Genomic DNA, 25,526 nt, shown 5'->3' with positions numbered 1-25,526 from the left:
ATCCATTTCCAACTCAATTATGAATTAAGCACATATGCCCTTCATTTGGCACAAAACTCACCTAATCGAACTGAAAATACTCCTCCATAAATGTAAATAAAGCATAGGAGTAGAGACCACCTCATCAAACAACATCTTTTTTTTCTTTCTTTTTTTTTCTATTTTTTTCATCACGTCTTTTTCTTTTTCGTTTTCTTTTTTTTTCTTTAACTTCACGTTTTTTTTCTTCTTTTTTTTCTTATCCTCCTTTTCTTCATAAATTACCAACTCCAAATCATCAGATACAAGCCAAACTCGGCACGATAAACAATATACCCAAAAACATACACTAACTAGCTTGACAAGGCAGACTAAATTTGGAATGTAGCTAAGGGTCAACAGGCAAATTTGGCTAATGTGGAGTTTATGGGTAAAAATGAAAGAAAGGGGAAATGTAAGCACCTCCCTGCATGTGACACCAACCACTAACCCGAATGTATGAAGGCAAAAAGCAATTGAATTTCATATACGTGCAAATTGATGAACATGTTATGCAAGGAGTAACTACTCACAATCCTACATGAAACTGGTCACAAATGACACCAGTTTATACGGCTCTAATCCTTAGAAATTATAAGTAGGTTGCCAAAATTTCAGGTCAAGTCTATTCGTTCAGCTAAATTTAAACGTTAATTCGTAGACATGCAAAAGACAAAGCTAAAAAGATAATAGTTCAATGCAAGGCTTAAGCAAAAAGACAATTGCAGTGCAATTTCATCATTGAAATCTACCGTTCCGACTCAACCTACATGCTAAAATAAACGTGAAATTTTTTGAAATTTTCAAATTTTTCCAATTTTTATGGGATTTTGAATTTTATATGAAAAATAAACAACCATGCATACGGAAATTAAATGTGATAACAGAAATGCAATTAAAAACAAGATGCAGACACAGATATGGATGCATAACCTCCCCAAACCAAACCGTACAATGCCCCCATTGTACCAAAACATGGAAAGGAAATGCAAACTAAAAGAGAAAGAGAGTAAAAGCGGAAAGCTCACAAGAATACGCGAAGAAGGGACCTCCCCAAACCAGCCAGCAACGTGGGAGGTCGCTAAATAGCCCGGAACATTGTCACAAGAAGCTAATCCAAGTCAATAACACTCGATAGCAGTCGAACAGTAGTCGATCGAGTGAACTGGGCGTCTAAAACTGCTCGATCGAAAGGAAATTAGGTCGATCGAGTAGTTCTATCTTTGCAGGTGCTCGATCGAGTAAAATAATTGCTCGATCGAGAGGATTTAGCAGCAAAAGTGCTCGATCGAGTACAAAAAGTACTCGATCGAGTGATCCTCAGTGTGTTCCTGCAAAACGCAATGAAAACAGCCCGCAAACTAACAAAAACAACCCTAACTGATATAGTCTATGGTGCGAAGACCATTTATTACAACTGAAATGAAATAAAAATGCAAAATAAAAACTCCGGGTTGCCTCCTGGGTAGCGCTAGCTTCAGTCAGGTCCCAGCTCGACCTTCTTTTCTTCGAGGCTCTCTAATTAGTCAGAATCAAAGCAACTCAAAGCGCGCAGCATGAGATCATACATCTGCGCATATGCTACACAAAAGCATAAGTAGCACCACAATGGAATAAAGAAATAGGAAATAAAATTGTACAACCGTTTAAGCCTAACAAATTTCCTATGTGAGCTCCTAAATTTATCCACAAAATATAGAAGCGCTGGAGCAATTGACAATAAATTAGGGCTCCGTTTTAGATTAACAAAATTGAAATGACAAGGACGGTGAAAATTCGTTAAATTGTACGACCTACTAGGAAGGGGTAAGGCATTAGAATGCAAAGCATAAGTCAAACGAGGCAATTTACTATTTAAACAAACAATAAATAAATTATCGTTTACTACCTCGGGTTGGTCGCTCTCAATGACGGAATCATTGACAAAGGAAGATATTACCTCTTCCGTGCTAGGAGAAATTACCGACTCAGCTGCTTCCTCATCACCCTCCTCAGTGGATTTCAGCCCGTAAATCTCAGCCTCAAGTGCATCCAACTCGACCTTGAATAGGGGAGACTCACCGTAACCATTACCATCGTCAAAATCGTCATCTAGAATGAATCCATGTGACGAATCAAAGCTCCCACTGGCCAACTCACTCGATCGAGCAAAATTATTACTCGATCGAGGACTTTCCTCCTGATTTTCACTCGATCGAGTGATTTGAACTACTCGATCGACTGGTTCTTCTGGAAGTTCACTCGATCGACCATTATAAGTCACTCGATCGAGTGATTCTTCCTGTACAACGCTAAAATCTTCGTGTAAACTATTGAAATATGATAGACATTCGTCATCCGAGTCATAGAATTCATCCTCAGCATTGGGCAACACGGTTTCTTCATGGGAAAAACCGCTTTCAGTAAAGTATACCTCTTCTGGTTCCCAACTATCCGACTCAGCTGCTAACTGAGCAATTTCAGACTCGAGCTTATCAAATCGCGAACAAGTGTCTCTATCACCTTCTTGCACTTGGAGTGCAAACGCCTTCATCAAAGATTTTAGCTCCGCAATCTCTTCTTTCTGTATATCAGGAGGAACTTGTTGTTGCGGTGGCCATTGATAGGGTGGATGTGGTGGCACAACTGCAGAGGAATGGCTAACTTGTTCCCAAAGCTTGAACTCGTAGACAGCGTCATTTTCTGCCATACAAGAAACTGCATTGTGCTCAGCAGCACCACATCTCCCGCAGTAAATCACCTGTTGCGCCATATAATGGGACATAGGTGACGGGTCAAAGGTACTCAAGCCTTCCCTTTGACGATCTTTCACCTAGAACTGTCTAGGTAGAACCTGTAAGGCCTATCAAAACAGTACTAAAGAAAAAGATTAGAACTGCCTCAAGGAATAAATTCCTTGAGGCTAAAAACAGACAAAATAGAACAAGTAAATAAATAGTTGCCTCCCCAACAACGGCGCCAAAAATTTGATACGGTCGTTTGCACCAAAAATAAATACCTAGCTACTACTAATGAAGTCAGCGGTAAGTAGGGTCGATCTCCACAGGGAGGCGGTTTACTATCTACTTGTCTATTCTATCTGTCTAATGTCACAATGTGGGGTTTTGATTGTTTGGCTAAACTAAAGAGGCTAAGGCAAGAGAGAAAGGAATGAGAGAAATTAACAGAAGAGAAGGGTAAATCAGATAAAAGAGAGGAATATGCTAGGAATCGGTCTACCGCGGCAACTATACTATCGGGTCAACTGAGTCGATTAAATCATTGATAAGAAGAGCGAGGTCGTCACCTTTCGGTCCTTAAACCTACGATTATACCCTTTCGGTCTCTAATCGCCCTAGGGTCTCCCTAACTTAGCTTTCGCCCTAATTAGGTATCACCTATTGTAATTAAGCAAGTCTTCCCTTCCAATCTTTCGATCCAGGTCGGGGGTAACTAAATAAATCGGTCTCCTGCATGCATTCATTCAACCTAATGACAATTATATTGCTTAATACAATTCTTATCGCAAAACTAATCTAATCATGTCAATCCTAACATATTGCTACCAAGGCTTCCCTAGTCCTAACATATTAAAGGAATTAGCTAGACATAATTAAATAAAGAACATAAATAAATAAGAGAGGAAGAGAAATAAACATTAAATTAAAGAGGAAAAGGGAGAGAAATGTTACTGAAATAAAATCCGGAATTAAGGAAGAACAAAGTAACAGGAACAATGTATTAGAGCAAAGGTAACGTCTGACAGTGTCAGATCAAAAAGGAGAGAGAGCTTACAAATGACGTCCTAGCTTCCTATTTATAAGAAAATAGGATTTATTTAACCTAATTGACGGAAATAAACTAAAAAGCCCAAGCCCGTAGGATAAACCACTCGGTCGAGTGATTTAGAACCACTAGATCGAGCAACTTCTGGCTCAAACCGTTCGATCGACCAAACAAAGTGCTCGATCGACTAAACGCTAATATGGAACTGGTCGATCGACCATATAAAGTACTCGATCGACTTATTACTTGATCTAAAACCACTCGATCGACCAGTTAAGTACTCGATCGAGTGAAAACTAACTTCAGCAGCTTATAAATCTCGTTAGTTTGACCTTGACTTGTCGTTTTAGCTCAAAGCGACTTCACGCATCCCAAGACAAATGACTATAATTCCGCTCCAAATTCACTCTTCTTCCAAATGCATGCAAAACGGACGATAAAAGGCTCGATTTCACTACTTTCTGGTTCATTCCTGCAAATAAGACAAAATAACCCAAAGTAGCATATTCGGGGCATTTCGTAGCATAAACTACGATAAAAGCATGGAAATACGTGCATAAAATAGGCTAAAAAGACTATATAAAATGTGCTCGCCTAGCTATCTTACTTCTTTGCGCATCTCAAAATAGCTACATTCCCGCTCCAAATTCACTCTTCCTCCAAATGCATGCTAAACGGACGGTAAAAGGCTCGATTTCACTACTTTTTGGTTCATTCCTGCAAATAAGATAAAACAAACCAAAGTAGCATATTCGGGGCATTTCGTAGCATAAACTACGATAATAGCATAGAAATACGTGCATAAAATAGGCTAAAAAGACTATATAAAATGCACGTATCATTATAGGTTAAAATAATTTGCAAAATTCATAAAGGTCTGTCTCAGTTATTAAGGGCGATTCATTTGGTGAGCTATACTATATTTATGGAGATAATGTTTTGTATTTACTTAAAATGAGTGATACCTATAACAATAATGGAGAAACTAATTACATACCCTTACCATGTTACTTGATGTTTTACAACTGAATTAATAACTACTAAATGACAAAACTCCTATGCAAAAGCACTAATAGTTCATTGATCAACTATACCAACCACGAACTTTTGTTTATCAATGATTTAAACATAATCAACTTTTTTATCAACTATAGAATATATTTATCTGCATTTATGGCCTAACGGAAATTTCCGTGACATCGCACGGGCTTTTCAACTAGTCATCTAATATATTGGAAGTAGATCGTAAGAGTTCAGAGTTGTCTTATAAAAGACAGTGTCACCACCACTGAAAGAGACATCATAAGCCTCCTAAAACACAAATAAACATCAAACAAAATTTTGAAATTTCTACTCAAATATCCATCCTCTTCACATCATAGGTAGAACCAACCACAATGCTTACTTCACTGCATCTTATCTTGGCTTGAAATTTGGAAGAGACAAATCTTCACCTACTCTGTTCAATCACATAACAAGCCAAAATCATAGGCTATTCCATCTTGCAAGTCTGGTTGTCTATAATTGTTGATCTTTGACTGCAGTTCACCAATGACGGGAGGTAGTTTTAATGTTTCACCAGTGGTTAGATTATCGACTATAGTAGAGAGCAGACGATAATAATCAATTAAGGCATGAGTTTATAAATGTGGTGGTTTATTGGGGTGTGATCCAAAGATATTGACATGAACAATAACTTCAATAAACCGCCATAAGAAAGGTAATGCATTGATGCTCCTTGGATATTTCAAGGGTCGACAAATTAATCTCCAAGATAATAGGCAAATTGAGGACCGCCTCTCACATTATTATCCTAGACTAATTATTAAAAATCATTAAAATACATCTAAAATACCGTGCAATAGCACGTGATCTGCACTAGTGATTGGTACTCACGAATCATGTTTCAGTTGAATCCCGTCGACATCAAAACTGTACCTTGTGGGTCCCTTTACAAAAGAAAGAGAGAATCATAATCATTTATGCAGCTCAAGTGATATTCACAAGTCTAGCACGTTTAGTATTCGGGTCGACTTCTGCTCGAAGTCCAATGTCAGCAAGTTGAGGAAGATCAACAGTGCCTTGCATCTCTAAACTTGCCACAACTTGCTGGTTTTCTGCATTACCTTCCAGTAAACTTTTAGCACAAAATATGCCCCATTCCCTAAGAAAAGGGTTGTCTTCATCAATAACACATTGTTGTAACAGAAGAATAACCCCATTCTTTTGCCTTACTTCATCTTGTACATTCTTCCTTCCATACGCACAATTCCCGATGACAGCAACTATGTCTCTTCTGAAACCCTTATATGGGCAAACTTTAGGTGACTCACTATCTCCCGTTTCGCCCTCGACCCGACTGATGGTTTTCCTGATTGATGATGGAAGCTCTAGTTCACGAAGTAAAGATAAGAGCAGGTCCAAGAATCCCTTGTCAATCAATGAATTAACAACTACAGAACTGTCTTGTGCACATGTATCTCTCAGGACAGTCAGTGAATAACCTAATACATCGATCGAAGCAGACCCAGTAGGCAAACCAGATTGGCCTCTGGTGTGAAAGTCCACGATTTTGACGGCTGTCTCAAAAATACCAAGAATATATAAAGCAAAGTCAATATTGATATGAATCTCCTTAAGTCGCTCATTCAAAATTTCCGAGACCAAGCGCAGAAGATATGCTTGTGAGGTAGTAAATCTCTTTTCGGGATTTTTCAAGTTTTCAGAAGCAACATTTTCACTTAGCACAGAAAATAAGACTGAAAAATGAGATTCCTCTAGGCATACTCTTGAGATAAGTAGCTTCAGCCAATCTTCTCCGAACCCAACTGAAAGCACGAAAGGAAATGTCGTTTAGACCCTTTTCCATCCAACGTTAAGGCTACTTTGAACAAAGGACACCAACAATCACCAAAACATATACTAGTGAGACCGGTCCTATCAATCATGTAATGAAACAGCCACTACATTCGTATTGGGTAAGTCTCACACATTGTGAGACCGCCTCATACAAGACTCACTACCCAATAAAAAAAGGGGATGCATAAAGTTACCTTCAGAGGCAGTCCTAGCAATTTCTGCGATTACAGCTAACCCTGGATCTCTGCAAAGCTCGGTAAACAGTTCAGAGCTTCCATCACTACATGTATAAATAATCATACACAAAGGATCACAAGTCTCCCTTCTACGAACTCTAGCAATATTAAGAAAGACGTCGGGAAACAGTCGGTCCCATATAGCACGTTGATGTTTCTCCCCGGCAAGTGATATATTTGCCAGTACTTGTAAGGCAGCACGTATAATCCCATAACCAAAATCATCACAATCAAACTGCACACTATTAATTATACCCGAAATAACTGCAACTCCATTTAACTCAAGAAACAAGTTCTGGTTTGTTGCCTCTCCTGCACATAAGTTTCTAAGCAGTCTAAGAGACAACAGAAGAAGATGATGAGCTGATTCACGATCAAGAGACTGTGAAAGCTTTAGTACTGATCCAAGAATACCCTTGGACGCAAGCTCCCACCGACCTTTATCGTTTCTAGACATTTCAGTAAGAACTTGAAGGGCTTCATCCAATGATGACGAATTTGAAATTCTTAACAAAAACTCAATAACATCCTCCGGGATGCTCAACTCTCGGGCCAATGCATCCATTTCCTACGCAAAATTTCCACACATACCCACATCCAATAAATATTTGCTGATGGCAAAATTCATATCATACACCTCATTGCTCATTCTATAAATGTGTGAATCATTTAGACCGTCTCACACAAGACTAATCGTCTGCTAATACATAATCATAGACAGAACCCTTATCATATTTAGATAATTCATGGCAAAAACCCTAAAAAAGATAGGGTCTTTATTTGAAAAGTAGCATACCCTTCACATCTAAAGTGGCAAATTTAATGCCCAGTTCATCAAGACTTGAAATTTGAGTAGCTCAACAAGCAGAAATATAACCTAAGCAGTTATTGAACTAAAATAAACAATTGAAACCCTAAAAAATTGAGCTTTAATTGATGAAAACTAGTGTATAATCTAATCAAACCCAGAAACATGATGGCTTTAACATTAACTAATTCCATAATGTTATCAGCATAAAGCAAGTTCATATCATATTATAAGCATAGTTGGACTGATTACAGAGATTAAAGAAAAAAAAGAATAAAAGTGCAGCGAAGAACGTTAAATCTGACCTTATATTAGAGCACAAGGAGAAAGTAAAATTGTTGAAGAACGGTGAAGAAGTACGCAAAATTTGGAATTCTCTAGTGTTCACTCTGTATATGATGAATTCTTTGAGCAATTTGTTTGTGGGTTATACTTGTATATTTTGGGTTGGGCTTATGAACTTTACTCTATCAGACACAGAGTGTAGAATAAGACGTTCTCACATAATAAGTTGTCTTCTTACATAATGAGGTCGTCTCACCATGTGAGACCGTCTAACGTAATTATTGTCTAATGAAAAGTTGTACTGGTCTGATTATTTTGTTTGAGCAATTATAGTTGATTCCTCATTAAATATGTGGATTTTTAATATAATTATTACCAATAAACAACTTTTGATGACAAAATCCCGAATTATGTTACTTGGGTATTGGGTACTCCGTATTTATTTAATTAAGGGGTATATTAGATGATTTTTAAAAATTAAAGGTATAATTCGTAAAACTATAAGAGTACACGATAGAAAACTCTTTTTTTTTAATGATAAGAGAAGGTCAAAGCCGTTACACAGTTATGGGTCGAGTCATCGAGTGGCTCATTCCTTATGCATCACGGACCATCAGGTCAAAAATCCCGTGTGGGGGACTGAAACTCATGCTCACCTGAAGAAACTGACATGTTATTTTAGATCATTTGTGCACGCTGAAAGTCACCTGGTACAACCATGAAGCGAATAGTGTCATCTTTCGAAAGAAGCAATAATAGAACAGGTAGTCGAATAGCGTTCTCACTGACAACATCCTTAGTAATTTTGAAACTGATGGACCTCCGATTCAACTCTATTATACATTAAAATAGATTTAATTCTCTCTTCTTGGAGGCGTAAGATGATTGGAAGAAACACCAATATGGGAATAACCTTTACCTTGTAGGCTGTAGTCCACAACACCACATCTCTAATTCCAGTAGCTTCAGCTTGAATAGCTGATTCAGCCTAGAAGCTGTGACCTAATTCAAAATTAATCTTGTCACATTCGTCATACACCAAGACACCATAATTCTTAATTGCATTAACTTGGACGTTTTTACAACATTCAACTCTCAGGAGATTATTCAATCAAAATTCATGCATAGCTGGTTGAGCTTTATGGTGTGCCCGTTTGGATTCAGGCATGACTGACTATAGAGACCTATGTAACAACTAAAGCTTGTATGAATCCAGATCGCAAAAATCAATCTACATCCTTACATTTGAAAATATTCTTATCTTTGCATCTAGGGGACATGCTTACAAGTAAGAATACACGTTGTCTGGTAATGTCGGAATAAAATCGGTCTTCCGCCACTATGACCCCGACATATAAGTATACCGTGTCTGAGCTCCAAATATAAGATCCACAACTTTTTCTGCAAGAAATTGAACATTGTCATGCATTTTAACCATTATAAACTGCAGCCATAACATTAATCAGCAATCTCTCATTTTGTGATCAGAACTACGGCAACAATTAGTCTCTCTTTAGACGGATAGACGGATATATCCATCTTAAGGTTAAAACGGGTCAAATACTACACCACTTGCATAGATAGGACAAATATTTTTCTACTCCCTATGCATTTTACTTTTATCCCATCTAGCATATTTGACCCGTCAAACTTAAGACGGATGTATCCGTCTTAAATAAGAATTTGTGTTACGGGCAAAAGGGCAAATATTAAAAGCGACGACTGTGAAGGGAAAGATTAGTCTCATATCACACCTGTAAGCAACCCGATAATCGGTATAGGTTCCACAACCCTTTGGGTACTTTCAAGCCTTCGCCTATGAAAATAAAACCAACCATTAACAATTTACACACAAAGCATTATGCATTTGAGCAAACTATAATAAACAGTAATATAGAAAGAAACAAACTAAAGAAAATATTGCACCTGGTATACTGGTGAAAGAACGGGTCTCTCATGATGTAGAATGCCCACAACACCTTCCGTCTTCTTAGCTGCACAAGAAAGCGGAAAGCACTTAGTAGGAATACTCAATAAAATGAATTTCAGGAATTCAGGCTACATAAATGTTTCTCTCTTCATTTCACTTATATTATCTTTGTCTGGCGCGGACAATTCAACAATGTGAACTTTAAATGGTTTGAGCACCCTAGTCAAACAAGACAATATGGATAGAATAGTTAAAATTTTATCGTATATGAAACGGTCTAACATGTGATACCAACCACTTAACCCTATAAATTATTGAGGCACGCATAAGGATTTGGGTTGGTCTCACAATGTGAGGCCATCTCATATAAGACTTAATTTATACAAATGGGATGAAGGTAGTAAAAAGTAAAGCATTCAAGGATTGTAACCTCATCTTTTTCAGCTACAGAAAGATTAATGTCTTTATGTGCATGTATTGATTGCCTTGACGTTGTTGCTAGTGAAGAAGTACCCAGTCCAACCAGATCTATAGACAAGGAAACCAACCACGGAATCCATGATCGTACACCATACTTTCTTACAAATGATACATAGATGAGTGGCCTCAAGATAAATAGTATCTCCCCTATGAGAAATAATCCCCCACGAAAACCCTTCTCGGACAATATTGAACTCAATGTTGGCTTTTCTTTAGTCACCATAGCTGTAAAGAAAACAATTTATGAGTAAGTGTATGAGACAATCTCACATGTGAGACCTACCAACACTTTTTTGTACACATCATTCAATTATAGGGCTGACGGGTTGGTCTCACATGTAAGACCATATATATATTTGTTATATTATCAGCTTTAATGTTCTGAGACAACAATTACTTGGAATTTCCGTGATTCCACCTGGGGGTTGAGTGCGGCTTAGCCATGGTGGGCTGTTAATCATTCTCGCATTTTCACCGAACCTGCTCAAAGCAGACAGTGCCTTCCCTTCACGATTCCATGGGTTTTGGGGATTGAGATTGTTAAAGTACCCAGGCCTTTGATTTTCTCCGGGTTTTACCAAATCTCCCAGTCCACTATCAGGTTGATCATCATTATTTGGTGTTTCTCCACCATGCAAAAGCATCTTGTAACCACCATCGCGAAACAATGCTAGCCTCAGCAAGGCCCTGGATTAGGTTTCGCAACATGTTTAACCAGGTATCATAGAACCAAAAAGGTATCTCAGGTATAGAAGAACATAGGATTTTTATTTTTTACAAAAATATTTCTTACTTCGAGGCTTCGGTAATCACGAGAAAGTTCCACTTCTTGTCGTCGCCATACAGCTGTTGCGCCACAACTTCAACCAAAGTTTCCACTTCTTTCAAAGCTGATATACATAATGAATACGGGAAAGACGAAGGTGCAGGGACCCTTGAAAATGTTGGAGCTGTGTCAATTATATATTCGTTTATCGCTGTAATTATGCCTAAGGTTGAGGTAACTGCAATAAAATTCAATATGTATTAGAGAGCTGTTTGCATGTAGCCTAGCAGAAAGCAAGAATATCTTCTCGAGAGGCAAACAATTAGCTAATGAGAAGAACACAAAGGTTACCAAAATTTCACAAAACCTGCTTCTGGCCCAATTTCTGATGAAGAAAAGCGCTCAGGAAGAAGCCATGTCAGCCCCTGGCAAAGAAAGAGAGTATAAGACAATAGACACTCTCCGAAAAGAATTCGTCATATGTTTTCTTAACATTACATTTGCCTTTCAGTACTCCCTCCCTTCAAATCCAACACTCCATATTCCTTATTGGTCCAATTCAAATCCAACACTCACATTTCCTTTTTGGTAAATTTTAGACCAACTTTGTCCTCATTGGGTTGTTTATTTTACAGAAAATGCCGTTATATAGCATTATAGCCCGCTTACTTTTCACTCATTGGTTGCTTATTTCCACCTGTTGTACAATTAGTAGATTTTAATTACTACCTAAAACCTAGTGCAAAAAGAAAATGTGAGTGTTGGATTTCAAGGGAGAGTATATTTTAAATACAGTAGAATGATTGTACCTGTTGTCCTTAATGTTTTGGGGTAGAAATAATTATCATAATTCGTCCCCTTTTGTGGATCAGGCAACATTATCACAAGTATTAAAAAGAAGCCCTTATAGTTACTTTCTATAAATTCTGAATCGGGTTCTTATGCGAAATTAAGTATCTTGACATTTGAAATCTTAAATGGCTAACAGCTATCTTCCCCAGTCCAAATAAATATCGTCAAAAAGAAAAATACGGAAGATGTCACTACACCAAAGGGCAGGATTGCAGGACTAGCTCGACTATGTACGCCATAAAGCAAATTACGGGTGTACTGGAAGAGAGGGAACACATAGCTGAAAAACACGGATGATCAACTTAAGGAAATATGTGACCCAAAAGCCACAAGTGAAAGCGAAAAGGGAATCTTTTTCCTAGATAACATTTGTATATAGACTGCGAGAATCATAACTAGATTCACAAACTTACATATCCATGCAACCAAAGAGCACAAGCTCGAGAAACTCTCAATCAAGAGCTTCTCTTAGTAGCCAAGCATTATTGGTGATCCAACTATAAAGACGTACCATAACTTGACTGGAGCCTATGGACGTCTCTGAAACATATGTAAAATGGAGTGTGTTTGGGTCTTTGGGAGCAAGATAAGATGGTCGAACCTTAAAGGTTTGTTGGATAATTAGGAGGGGAGGGGCATGGAGCTGCCGTATTTTACTTCCGAATATTTCTTCTCTTGAAAAGATTTTAAGTTCCTTGATGTGAAGGAAAATAGATCTCTCCATTAGTCCATTTCCCTTCTGTCACCCCTAATTCCATCCCCTCATTTATCTTCAATCCCACCATCCAGACAAATAGTAAGTGTAAACTGAGACATTTTGATTAGATGCCACTACAACACAAAGCTAATTAAGTGAAGTTCATATGCTGGTATGGGTTGAGTAACGGACAAGAGTACTACCCACACCTATATTACTCCTAATCTACATATTGCCTCGTAACTGTGTATGACACTTAGACACTCGGACATGAATATGACAATCCAAGAACATGACATCTCTTCTTTAGGTAGCCAAGTCTGATACTCGGGCTGAAAACACTTTTACCCAAGAGTAGCGTTGATGAGAATCCCAGCATCAATGAGTTTAGCGTTTGGAAACGATGATTCAACATTCTCATAGCCCAACTTTAAAGAAATAATATAGCAATACGTTCACGGAGTAATTGTGGAACTCTTTTATTTATGAAGTATTATAAATTTCATAACCAACCCATACTCCCAACTTGGGTTACCGAATTCCCTTACACCAATATGAACAGTGAACTCATTGGCATATAATACGACATGTTATGAATTTGGTTAAAATCCACCATATTACGGCAAAAAAATGTGTATCATTATTGGGGACGTACTACGAATTAGGCAACATTGACCCCAACCATAAAATCAATCTTAAAAACACTAAATCTTGTTTAAACCCTAATAGTTACAGAGTATCACGCTACATCATAATATTATATAGAGAGGTATGAAAGGGAATCTGCAGTTTTTTTTGCTTTTTTCAGAAACAACTCAATCCATTTCTGCAAAATGAGTCTAGTCTTATACTCTAATACCAAACCCACGATAATGTAATCATTCTGCAACAAAATGAGTACATTAACACCAAATTCTATAATATAAGTCTTGAAGCCAATGCACACAAATACATCAAACAAACACCTCCAAAAACTCAATCTTTCTTCTAAATCATCCAAAAAAATTGCAAACTCATGAACCAAAAATACAATTGATCATATGTACAAGAAATTACTATAAAGATTCAAACTTTAACCAGTAATACAACAACAACATTACCCAAGTGCCTCAAATAAACCCGCAAATTGAGGGTAAGGGGCCCTAAGCTATGTTAGGGACACAAAGAGGCTGTTTCCGAATCACCCGAAATCAAAACTAAACTCTAATCAGTAAAAGAACAAAACAAAGGGACTTACATTAGCTAGAGACTCCAAGGAGTGAACATAGTCCTTATTTTGTCGAACCCAATTCTTGTAAGCTTCCATTTTACTCCAAAAATTCCCAAATTAAAAAGAGAAGTGTAACAATAAATTACCTTATTGAAAGATGTAAACCCTAATTCTAATTCAACCCCACAAATTTACTACTTGAATTTGGTGATTTTCTTCCCAAATTTATAGTATTGCAAACAAATTTGAGCAAATTTATTGATACCCAAAAGCAATATAATCTAGTATAATCTAGTAGAATTAGATTTGGAGATTAAAATTGAAGTTCAAAGCTGCTTAATTTTTGAGATTTTGGGGTACAGCCGTACAGACAATAGAAGAGCAAGATGTGATGGACAGAAGTAAATCCATCGTCAGATTAGATCATCACACTTGTGTTATATGGGGAACCCGGTGAGATTAGAGTTAGCAATCATGTCACCCGGTTCGGTTATAGGTCACACTGGTCGCTTAGATTAGTTAATGTTAGGTCAAAGTAGAGGTGATCAAATGGCCGAAGCCCATTGGCCCGACCCGGCCCAGCCCGTTTTTTTGAAGGGCTTGGGCCTTTTATTTTGGCCCAAAAAAGCCCATGGGCCGGCTCAAAAAAGCCCAATGTACTTTTGGGCCCGGGTTTGGGCCAAGCGTTTGGCCCAAATTTTGTCCCGACCCGGCCCATATTTATTAATTAAAGAATATTTTTCTTATTAAATTAGTTTAAGTAGCGTAAATTATATATATAATTCCTTATAAACTCATGTATATATTTATTGAGATTTAAAAGCGATGTTCACGTATCATAAATCATATCTACTAGATATGATTAAACATTATAATGTGTCGATGATTGTCTTTTATTCTATTTTTGGAGATTAATTCATATGTATTTCATCATACTTTGTACGATTTTTTATACTAAGTGCACATTTAAAGTACAAGTTGAAGGTATTATACTACTTATCTCGTTCGGTAAGTCGTAAATTTTAGGGCCCGAAAAGCCCATATAGGCCCAAAAGCCCGATTTAGCCCATAAGGGTCGGGCTTGGGCTCGCTAAATAGGCCCTCTCATTTGGCCCGGTCCGGCCCAACCCGCACATATGGGCCATTTTTATTATCCCAGTCCGGCCCAAGCCCGCATAGGCCCGACCCATGATCAGCTCTAGGTCAAAGCGACCAGGTTATATCGGGTTCGATTTATTTCAGTTAATAATAACGGATTTGGGTCGTTGTTGTAATTTATGTTGGGTCATTGTTGAGTCGAGACACACCTTTATGCCTGTTTTATCCCCACTTAAACCTAAAAGGACAAAGCTTTGTTACTAATGTGGTGGGTAGAATTTTTTACCCACAAATTCTCATTTATGACGGGCATTTTCGTCGCAAGTTTGGGACGGGTCAAATACTACTCATGTGAGTAGCAATCTGTGTTGTCTTATCTATCCACATGGGTACTTGACTCGTCGCAAGCTTGTGACGAATATGCACGTTACAAGGGAGACTTGTTGTTCTTAGAAACATATCATAAGCTCTCCTTATTTTCTCGATGTCCGACAACTTTTCTCTCAATCTCTTCGAGTATTACAGACTTACAGGATCATCATCAGATGACAAGTCGATTCGGTTCCAGCATCAAGTCAACTTATCAACGTGTATTTTATCTTATATATTTAATTTTGATCAATAATTTCTTGTTAAACAGATATATAAGTGCATTTATCTTAGTTTAAATGACAACGATTAAGATGAATCTCAATTTAGTTCATATTTGAACTATTATTAAGTTAATTCACTATTGGGCCATCCATCGAATTTAGTCAAAATCTTGGTCTCATTCAGATTGGCACAAAATAAAGTTTCTACTGGTTATTAGTTTAATCTCGGGACAGTTCGGTTTTGACTCACCAATTTTTAAGTTCTTACGAGGTGGGGCCGGTTAGCTTTTGCCAACCCCTACAATAAATATATTTGAAGAGATGTCGATATTCATGGTTAGAAGTTAGTCAGTTTAGTAATCATTTCGTTCTAATTTTGTTTAATCTTTTCCAAATTAGTTTGCTCCTTTCATAACTTGAATAACGACATAGAGTATATTTTCAATATTATCGTCTTCTCAATTCTTTATCGGAAAATGAGATAACCCTTAAAGAGAATTTGCTTTCTAATATAAGCTGAAATGTATTTTCATCTCAAAAGCCGTTACTAATGATTAAATTAACTTCTTAGTTTATAATAAAGCGAACAAATTCACCGAGGTGAGTTACTTACTACAGTTACTACGACTCTGCGCCCTCCCCATGATTTCTTTGCTATTCTGCCCTGCTCTTCTGTCCCCATCTCACCTTAGACACGCCCTCGGCACTAGGTAATGTCCTTGTTTGAAGGTGTGACAATCCTGTATTCTTCTATGATGTATTTCCAGGAAAATGAAACAAAATTGGAAAGACAGCTGTTGAGCATGCTGAAGCTGTCTAATTTTTCCTATTTATAACATTCAATTGTTACACAGGTAATCTAACCAGCACAATAAACAATCTGTGGTATGAGCTATAAGCCATATGGCGTAACTTGTACGGTAAAAACATGCTACAGTATAAAAAGGAATAGATAAACCAACATTGACGAAGCTCCAAATGGCTCGTCAGTCGTCACTATCCATGACGCAAAAAAAAAAAAAAGGAAATAAGGTTACAAAAATGAAAAAAGCTCAAGAAAAGACAACGGAATATGTGAGGGATCGGGTATTGGACATGATTATGCCTTTTGTTTTCCCTTCCGTAGTTTATCAAGCTCATCTTCAGCATCTTTCAACTGCCGATTTAATTCGGCAATCCTCATCTCTAACTCCTCAATCGTTCCCCTTTTAATTGCGGGTTGATACGGTATAAGGAAATGGCGTGAAAATGACTTCAATGCCTGTAGTCCAGTGACCTATAATATCAAAGCAAGATTAACATCATAGAATACAACAAAGCACAGTTTTTTTGACATTGCGCTTAACATATTCATGTGGAATGAAAACAACAGCACTAATGTCTAAACAACCCCAAGTAGACTTGACAAATGGGACATTCATGTTCAGGCCGGGTTATTACAGGCTTGGGTCATCTGGGATACAGGTTATTCCAAACTCGAGTTGTTTTCATGTCAATGATCTGGCCAATAGAATTATTTTTGGGTCGTCTTGGTTCTTGAATATTAAGGATTTTGTGTCAAAAAGGTCATTTCAGTCCAGCTCTACCTCAGGTTGTTTTGTTCCGGGTTTGGATCAGGTTAATCCTAGTCAGGTCAGTTCTTCAATATCTACAAGTAGCCGAACTCAAAAAGTACAGGTCGGGAAAAAAAAAACATAATTTACTGCACGTACCTCCTCTGGCATCAAGGGCAATTTTGAAATGTTGAAATCCTCGTACAACATGTAGAACTGATCAATATACCTCTCTTGCATTCTCATTCTTGCTTTAAGCAGCTTAGAATCGACAACTAGAACCACCAAGTAACAATAAAGGACAATCAGGTGGTCTATTCAGGCAGAGACAGTCACAATTCCAACAAAACATATACTGAAGATTACGGAAAATACCTTCATCATCAAATAGCACTTGGTTAATGATGATATTGTGAGTGTCAATCTCGAATTTCGCGAGTTCCTGAACCAACCTTTCGGTTTCATATAGAGAAAGGAATTCAGGAATGCAGACACAAACAAATGTCGTCAAGTCCTGCAATAGCAACATCACAAGTATCAAGAGCAAGCAACTATGATGGATTGGGTGAAACTAGGAATATCAACTTATCAAGTAGACCAGAGGCGAATCTGGAAAAAATTCAGGTGTAACCACCCTAGAATTAAGAAGCAAGATTTACTATGTACTATTCCTAGTTTTTGCTCTCAACTGTTCTACATAGTTACATAAGAAATCATCTTTAACCCAGGTGGTGATTCTCAACATATTGACGTTCTTATCCTTTACCAACTTAGAGCATAATTAATCGGATGGAAATGAGCGGCGGTAGATTCAGTACAGTATAAATGAGGAACAAGGGGGCTTACAGGGTCTCTGAACTGCTGGTTCACTTGTTCAATTACATCTTTCATGCCCTCAAGCCGGCCAAGGATTGCATCCTCACCAAATTCATCTTCAACGCCAAACATACGAGTCATCTGTTAAAAGAAAAGAAAAAATTAAAAAAATAATAATTGTCAAATATGTGATAACAATCTCGACTAAGTACTACTACGCCTAAAATATTACTCTACTCCCTCCATTTTCGTGAGTGGAAAATTGGCCAATGGGGGCAAATCCAACAAAATGCAAAGTAAAAGGCAAACATACTGCCCTCTTAAATAACCCATCATAAGACAGGAGAAAAAGCAAAAACATACAAGCTCTTAGGGTGTTCGGATATTGGTGAACAGGATAACCATTATTTACCACCAATTGCTACTTTCCTAATAGTAAAAATCCCTCTGCATTCTAGGAATGTGTGGTGATAAGAATTGAATTAACCTAACTGGCATTATTTGACAAATATATTTGCCTTTGGCGTCCTTCATCTCTAGCAGACTAGTGTTTTTTTGGCTTAGGACATAATGAAGGAAATCAACAGGGCTCATAGTCCCTCTATGGTCCTCTCTTCAAGTAGTAGATGTTCATCTTAATGTTTCAATTTTCTCACTCTGACTGTCAACACTCCAATTTCTCACTCTGAATGCTTTTTCACGATATACGGCTTGCATATAGTAAAAGTTTAAAATCTCCATAAACGCTGAGAAGTGAGAACTGCATCCCCACTTAGATTTTTCTCTTATAGCACCATTCTTATAGCACCATGATTTACAAGACAAGCTTTTTATACTTTGTATTCATCAATTTCAACCAAAGGTAACTTAGATTGATAGGGCCATGAAAGTTATAACAGCTTTGTAGTTCATAGGTTTTGTTGACTTATTTAACATAAATATCATGCGTCAGTGTGTCACCAATAAAGGATCAAACAGTAGAGGCACTTTGAAGTTTGTGCGATGGCATGCAAAATTGCCAATGGCATCTTATATAGAACTATATCTCGTCGACTTTTGAAGATCCGTGATTTTTTTTTCCTCCATTAAGGGTGTTTCTTAGATTATATCTCAGTGTCAGCCTAATGGCATGATAATAAATATTACTAAGCTTGAAAAGAAACATAAACTAATAAAGTGCATAATCTGTCAAACTTCCAGCACGAAGCAAGAACCCAGGGGAATTAAAACATCATGAGGGTTACGACTTCATCAACTAAAATTACTCCCTAATAGATGTCACGTATAAAAATACACTTATACATACACATACCTGGCTTAATAAGCCTCCAAATTTATTCTTTAACGTCATCAGTTTTGTAAGACCCTTCTCTAATGTGGAAGGGAATTGCAAAAGCCGGAGTGTATGACCAGTGGGAGCTGTATCAAACACGATCACAGAATAATCCATTGTCTGGACCAATCTGCATTAAATCCAGGGGACCGTAAGCTGGCAAATTAAGGCTACAGAGAAATGAATAAACTAATCTATCAAGCAGAAATCAGAATGCATTTTCAGAAACAAAATTGACGTAATTGTCAAATGTATGTGGTTCATGAATTACACATTTGTTTTATGAATCAAATGTCAAAAGCCAATCAATATCTGATTCAAAGAACCACTACATCTATGGTTCAAGTCAACAAAAGGTAAGATTTTTTTTCATGTGAAATACACACAAACAAACACATAAAAATAAGTCAGGACTTTATGAGCATCATTGCTGGGCAATTCAGTAAAAAAATGCTCTGAATCTGGGAAAAGAAAATATAAGCCTATGTAGACACACTTTCTACAAATAGTGTGCCTCCAACCATATTTTGATAATTTCTTTAGTTTGGAACATTTAAAAAGGGTTCAAGAATACACCCACATAGTTGAACTTGTGCAGTGCTAGGATCGACGCACACCTAAAGAAGCTACCAAGTTGTAAGCCTAGTTCAGTTTTACCTTTTTCCCTTTGGAGGATGGAAAAAAAATAGATAAAGATGAGAATACCGTGTGTTTATTTATATTAATCGTCATGATGAATTATGTCACGCCAACAAGTAACGACTGCAGAGGTGACTACAACCACACTACAAAGAACAAAGGAATCTTAACAAATGCAATCTCACAAAAGGTAAAGGCAGTATGTTTTACTTTAGCATTTCAGCAAAACTCATGGCTTCATCAATCCCAGGAATCGCATTTGCCAGCTCCGACACAAAATTGTCTTGCCCATCCCCTGTAATATCCTCATTTTCTACAGATGGATCAACCTCCTGCAAGTATACAAAAGTTGGCAAGATTAAATTTTAAATAGCAAATACAGCTATACAAGATACTAAAGATACAAACAACAACAACACTATGCCAATGCCTCAAGGTCTCCCACAAAAGGCGAGTACACAATCTAACAGGGAGGTTATATACGGAAGACCCGAAATAAAAAAAATGCATTGTTAATTACATCAACAACTACTAATCCCTCCATCTCTTCCTGATCTTCCCACTTTCCTTATAAGGAAATTTTGTTGTGTTCTCCCCTTTTCATTTCTTTCCATTTTTGATAATTTTGTAAGGGGTGAAACTACTAAAGCATCCTAATAAACCTCATGTATGTACTACTTGTTCCACCATTAACACAACTTAAACACTCATTAATGAGAATTTGAGACTATTAACCACTAACTCATTAGCCCCAGTAATACCCTCAAATCTCCAGCCTCCACCCTCGCCCATTCTTCCACCACTTACCACCGTGAATCCGAAATACAAACTTGCCAACAACGCGGCCACCACAAAATCTCGCCGAAACCACAGACCCTTCCTCTCACTGTGCTTGAGGCCCATTCTCTAACCGGACTGTCCCAATTTCTCTGCCGACGACCTTTCCTCAAGTCAACATCCTAAATCCACATCACCACACATCTTCTCCATTCTAAACAACGGAGCCTCCTTCCTCTTCAACTACTCCAACAAAAAGCAAAAAAAAAATTCGACACTTTTTTATGAGAGATACAAAGAAATACCAAATGCGAAAATAAACATGAACAAAGTACTCATCTCAGATTTTCAAGTCCAAAAATGTTATTCTAGAATGAAAATGTTGTTCAAGATGGTTTGGTGGTGGTTCGTTGGTGACCGGGGATGTTGGGTTTGAGTTTTGGATTAGGGGTTAAGTAAAAACTTACATTTGGGTTTTACGAGTATTATTGAAGATGAAAGACATATATTTGCAAACGAAAATAAATCTCATCCGCCAGCCATCTCCTAAAAATTTTCTATACGTCATATACTCCATGTGTCTGTCACATGGCTTCACTTCAACATTTGCCCTTGGCTCACTCTTCAATCTTTCAGCCTCACAACATTCAACGAGAGTGTAACCACTTTCTCAAGGTCTTATTACACATGAGACCTATGCTGGATTAAACCCTAGCGCTACGCAACCATTTGTGCTGACACATAATTTCCCCAACTCAAATCCGAGAACTGCTAACTTTCAAAAGCCAAGCTAACTCTGAAATCTAAAAATCCGTGTAAAGCCACCCTTAGTTAAGTGTTCAAGCCCCTAGCTACAGTATTACAGTGGCTTTTTTTCCCTCGCTAGCTACCCTCAGTCAGGTGCCTCAAGTCCCTGGATATAGCATTACGGTAGCTAGAAGAGTTACGTACGAGTGATACATACAGAAAACAAAATAATTCACAGGGTCCTATTAAAAGGTTCGAGTCATTCTATAGGAATTGTAGATTTCAGAGTTTTCAACACCAAAATTTTATAGACAATGCACAACAAATTAGCTTTACAGTGTCATGGGAATCCATGTCAATACACATGGATCCATCCCTGCATTACAATGAAGTCTGCACACCAACCATCAGAAACACCGCAAAAACAAACAAATGCAATCCTAGGAAATCCAGGAAGCTACTTCTAACATCCCGGCATCTAAAAGTAGCCAAGACAGTAATGGAATACACAACTAAAAGTACCAAATACAGAAACAAAAAAAAAAAAACACTTAAAAGACTATATAAAAACAGCAAATACATTACCACCCATTCCTCACACTTCTCACCTAGTCACCTAAATTCGACAATCCAAAACATAAACAACCAAACCCGAAACATTAATCCCACAATTCGGCAATGACAAAACCTTTGTCTAATCAACCTTACTTCAATTATCCTTCTTCACATAGTAATTACTAAAAATACCCATAATAATGGAGATATTAGCATCAAATCCCACACTTGCCACCCTCAATTCGTCAATCGAAAACATACACAATCTAAACACTAAACATCCCACAATTCAGCAAAGACCCAACCTTTGTGTAATCAACCTTCCCCAATTACCCTTTCAACATACTAACCACCTAAACACCGACAATTATCGATTGAACATCTCCTAAAACCTCTCTAATCCATCAAAGAGTTCAACTTTATCATCAAACCATAAACCCAAAACAACAATTTCACATTGTAACCAAATTATCATCAACAACAACAGCATTACCCCAGTGTCAGGGTCGAATGTACGCAGTCTTAACCTGTTTCTGAAATTCTAACCAAAACATAATAGAAAAAAACAAGTAAAAATTACCATGGCAAAGAGATTGGTAAATCCATTAACAAGGGTAGGAGCCTTAGTAAAACGCTGTTGAAAAGCGTCACTAAGATTATGAGCAGGATCAGTAGAGATAATAAGAACAGAAGACCTAACACTTGCAAGAAGAATTGCCAAAATTGAACTACATGTAGTTTTACCAACACCTCCTTTTCCTCCTACAAATACCCATTTAAGGGTATTTTGGTCCAATATATTCTTCAATGTTCCTTCTGGTATTTCTTGATCTGGTGATGCCATTGAAATTATGAAGAAACCCCCTTTTTTTGGTGTATAAATTTGTCAAGATCCAATCTTTTTCACAGTGATTTTGTTCAGTGAGGTTGAGATTTATGGGTTTTAATTACTGTGTGCGAGTGATAAAGATTGGAGATGATGATGATGGTGGGACTTTGATTTATTTTCTGGGTAATTTATAAGATTTGGATTGCATGAACCCAGAATAAAAGGAGTTGCACCACCTAATTACCTAAATCAATTGGGATTTGGCAATCGAGTCAAATAACGGTGAAGTTTCTTTCTTTCTAGAGTAAGTCTTGCTTAAAACGGGTCGGATTTTAAGACGGGTCGTTGTGTGAGAGGAAATGGGTAGAGGGGACAAAGGTAGGACCCCCCATGTGCTTCTCCACTCACCCAAAATGGGTATTTTGTGAGAGAATATGGTATCCGTCTTATTAATAAGACGGATACCTTGGTCTGAAATAAGAATTGGTGTTCTTTCTACGGTTTGCACGTAGATCTTAACCGATTTTGCTTGTCGACATGAGACGACATCTAAGCCGACCCGTATTTAATTTGACAATGGGGGTCGGAGTGGGGGTTTAAGCCTTAGCCCTTAAGGAGGTGAGAGATTGGTGGAAGTCAAGTCGACTTGACTTGGTAATATTGACACGTCTGAATAACTCGAATGAGATCCTATATCTGAATCAAGGGCCTAGATTTGACCCGTAACTTGATTAACTTGACCCGGATGTTTATTATTGCACAATAATTATTATCACTAAATAACTTGATAATGACAAATCCAAAATGACCCAAACACAAAATAACTCAGAGTGACCCGACTCGATTGACCCGTTTGTTACTCTAAAGGAGACAGGTAGGGGGTTGTAGTATGGGGAACGAGAGGTGTATAATGGATTATTGTGTGATTCAAATGGTAGTTTTGAAAAGGAGATGGTGAATTGGGATTGGGTTTTTAGGTGAGCCTATGAATAGAGGAGGGAGATGGTAGAGGAGAGGATGAGAGCGGACATGAGAACATTAGTGTGGTGTCAATGTGCTATGGCATATGTAAGAGAAGGGTGGGTGGGAGGCTCAAAATGGTTTGTTGAAATAATGACGGGTGGTCATGTGCAAATTGACAACGAGGATTTAAGGATGGATGAAACGAAAGCACTGCTCGAAGGTTTTTGGGCTATTAAAGGTAGACAAAGTGTGGGTAAGTCCAGTTCGGCCTAACCCGCTCATGAGTCAGGAAAATACAGGCCGCCAGTCGAATATAATAGCACATGAGCTCGCTCGTGTTGGACATATAAGACTAGGTAAGCGTTTTGGTTTGGAGTTTTGTCGGATTATGTTGTTGACACTAGTATAACTAATTATTTCATAACAATAATCTATCATATTGGTGGTCTGCAATAATCACTCCATCCTATCAATAATCTCAATTAAATCCAACTTAAGCAACATACCTTCTAATAACGAACCAGCTGATATTTTTGTGAAGTTTATGTTGTAATATATTTGATAGTTTTTGGACAACCTATTTGTATATATGAAGTTTATGTGTAATATTTTCAAGTGATGAATCAAGAACTTGGTTTATTTGATACACATAAACATCACAAAATATCAGCTGGTTCGGTTTTAGAAGGTATGGTGTTGACGTTGGATATAATTGGGATTATTGATAGGATGGAGTGATTATTGTAGACCACTAATAGGATGGATTATTATTATTATAAAATAATCCTTTAATTTATATGAATCAATTAACTCAATAAGTAGTACTCCTAAAATAACAATAAATTATAATTGATCTACTTAAATCGTTGTTTCTCTAAACTTTCATAAATAACTTGAGAAACAATCTATATTTATCTATCTATCAACTATATTAATAAAGGAAGCTTTTTTCGAGCGTTTATAGAGTTCCAGCTTTCATAAAATACATAATATATATATTTAATTGAGTTAATCTAAAAAGCTATTTAATACAATGAGATATAGTTTATAATGATATTTGGTGTACGTTAAACTCTACAATGACAACTTTAATCCAATCCTATTTGCCAAAAAAGTTGGCTTGCGGTTGGAGACTATATCAAGCATATTACTCTATTTGTGTACAAATGCTTATTAAGAACAATGCACAATGGTGTTTGAATTAGAATGAAACTATAAGTTTGCAATTTTCTATTAATTTCTTGCGAAAAAGTAAATCTAAATTTCAATAATATTAAAAAATAAAGAATTACAATAGAATTTGAGAGGTATTTAAACTGAAATAATACCTAAAATATATCGGTATATATTGAGTCATATGTACTTCTACCGAGCATATTTTATTTTTGTCCTGTTTTTTTGTTACGTTCTGCTAATCTGCTTTATTGATGTGTTTGCAGTTATTGTTTTGTTCTTCAGTTCATATGATTGATTGTTGATACTGTGATAATGAATCTAATTAATTCTCTTTATTCTTCATGTCAGATTAGAAGAATATGCTATGATCATTGTCTAAAATAGCGTTCATTTGCTCGGCTTGGATTTATGATCACGAAAGTAAATTTCAACCCGTGCTAAAGGCCATGATTGCGAATGACGAGAAGTAACCTTCATTGTTAAATACGTGATAATGTGGTATTGTCTTCTCTAGAGTAGCTGTTATAGAAAGGTCAATGTA

At 37.2% G+C, this 25,526-nt stretch overlaps 3 protein-coding genes across 3 annotated transcripts; all 3 read right to left on the bottom strand.

Moving 5' to 3' along the window:
* Positions 1–5,484: 5,484 nt before the first annotated feature.
* Positions 5,485–8,083, bottom strand: LOC141596724 (uncharacterized). Its single transcript, XM_074416966.1, has 3 exons — positions 7,992–8,083; positions 6,837–7,446; positions 5,485–6,611 (listed from the first exon to the last, which is right to left on the bottom strand). The coding sequence occupies exons 2-3, from the start codon at positions 7,441–7,443 to the stop codon at positions 5,773–5,775; spliced, it is 1,446 nt and encodes a 481-aa protein (XP_074273067.1). The 5' UTR covers positions 7,444–7,446; positions 7,992–8,083; the 3' UTR covers positions 5,485–5,772.
* A 940-nt stretch (positions 8,084–9,023) lies between these two features.
* On the bottom strand, positions 9,024–14,336 carry LOC141596723 (peroxisome biogenesis protein 16-like). The gene is made up of 8 exons (XM_074416964.1): positions 13,934–14,336; positions 11,515–11,572; positions 11,175–11,385; positions 10,779–11,068; positions 10,332–10,606; positions 9,898–9,965; positions 9,726–9,787; positions 9,024–9,372 (listed from the first exon to the last, which is right to left on the bottom strand). Exons 1-8 carry the CDS (start codon positions 14,000–14,002, stop codon positions 9,311–9,313), a joined length of 1,095 nt encoding a protein of 364 aa, XP_074273065.1. The 5' UTR covers positions 14,003–14,336; the 3' UTR covers positions 9,024–9,310.
* Positions 14,337–16,379: 2,043 nt separating this feature from the next.
* LOC141596722 (ATPase GET3A-like) lies at positions 16,380–23,130 on the bottom strand. Its single transcript, XM_074416963.1, has 7 exons — positions 22,598–23,130; positions 20,149–20,270; positions 19,279–19,429; positions 17,997–18,107; positions 17,526–17,664; positions 17,310–17,425; positions 16,380–16,873 (listed from the first exon to the last, which is right to left on the bottom strand). Exons 1-7 carry the CDS (start codon positions 22,859–22,861, stop codon positions 16,697–16,699), a joined length of 1,080 nt encoding a protein of 359 aa, XP_074273064.1. The 5' UTR covers positions 22,862–23,130; the 3' UTR covers positions 16,380–16,696.
* Between the last annotated feature and the right edge of the window lie 2,396 nt (positions 23,131–25,526).

The sequence above is a fragment of the Silene latifolia genome, chromosome 8 (assembly GCF_048544455.1).
Source record: "Silene latifolia isolate original U9 population chromosome 8, ASM4854445v1, whole genome shotgun sequence".
Lineage (NCBI taxonomy): Eukaryota > Viridiplantae > Streptophyta > Magnoliopsida > Caryophyllales > Caryophyllaceae > Silene > Silene latifolia.
The sequence above is the reverse complement of the archived record's forward strand: the minus strand, read 5'-3'. Positions and strand labels throughout refer to the sequence as shown.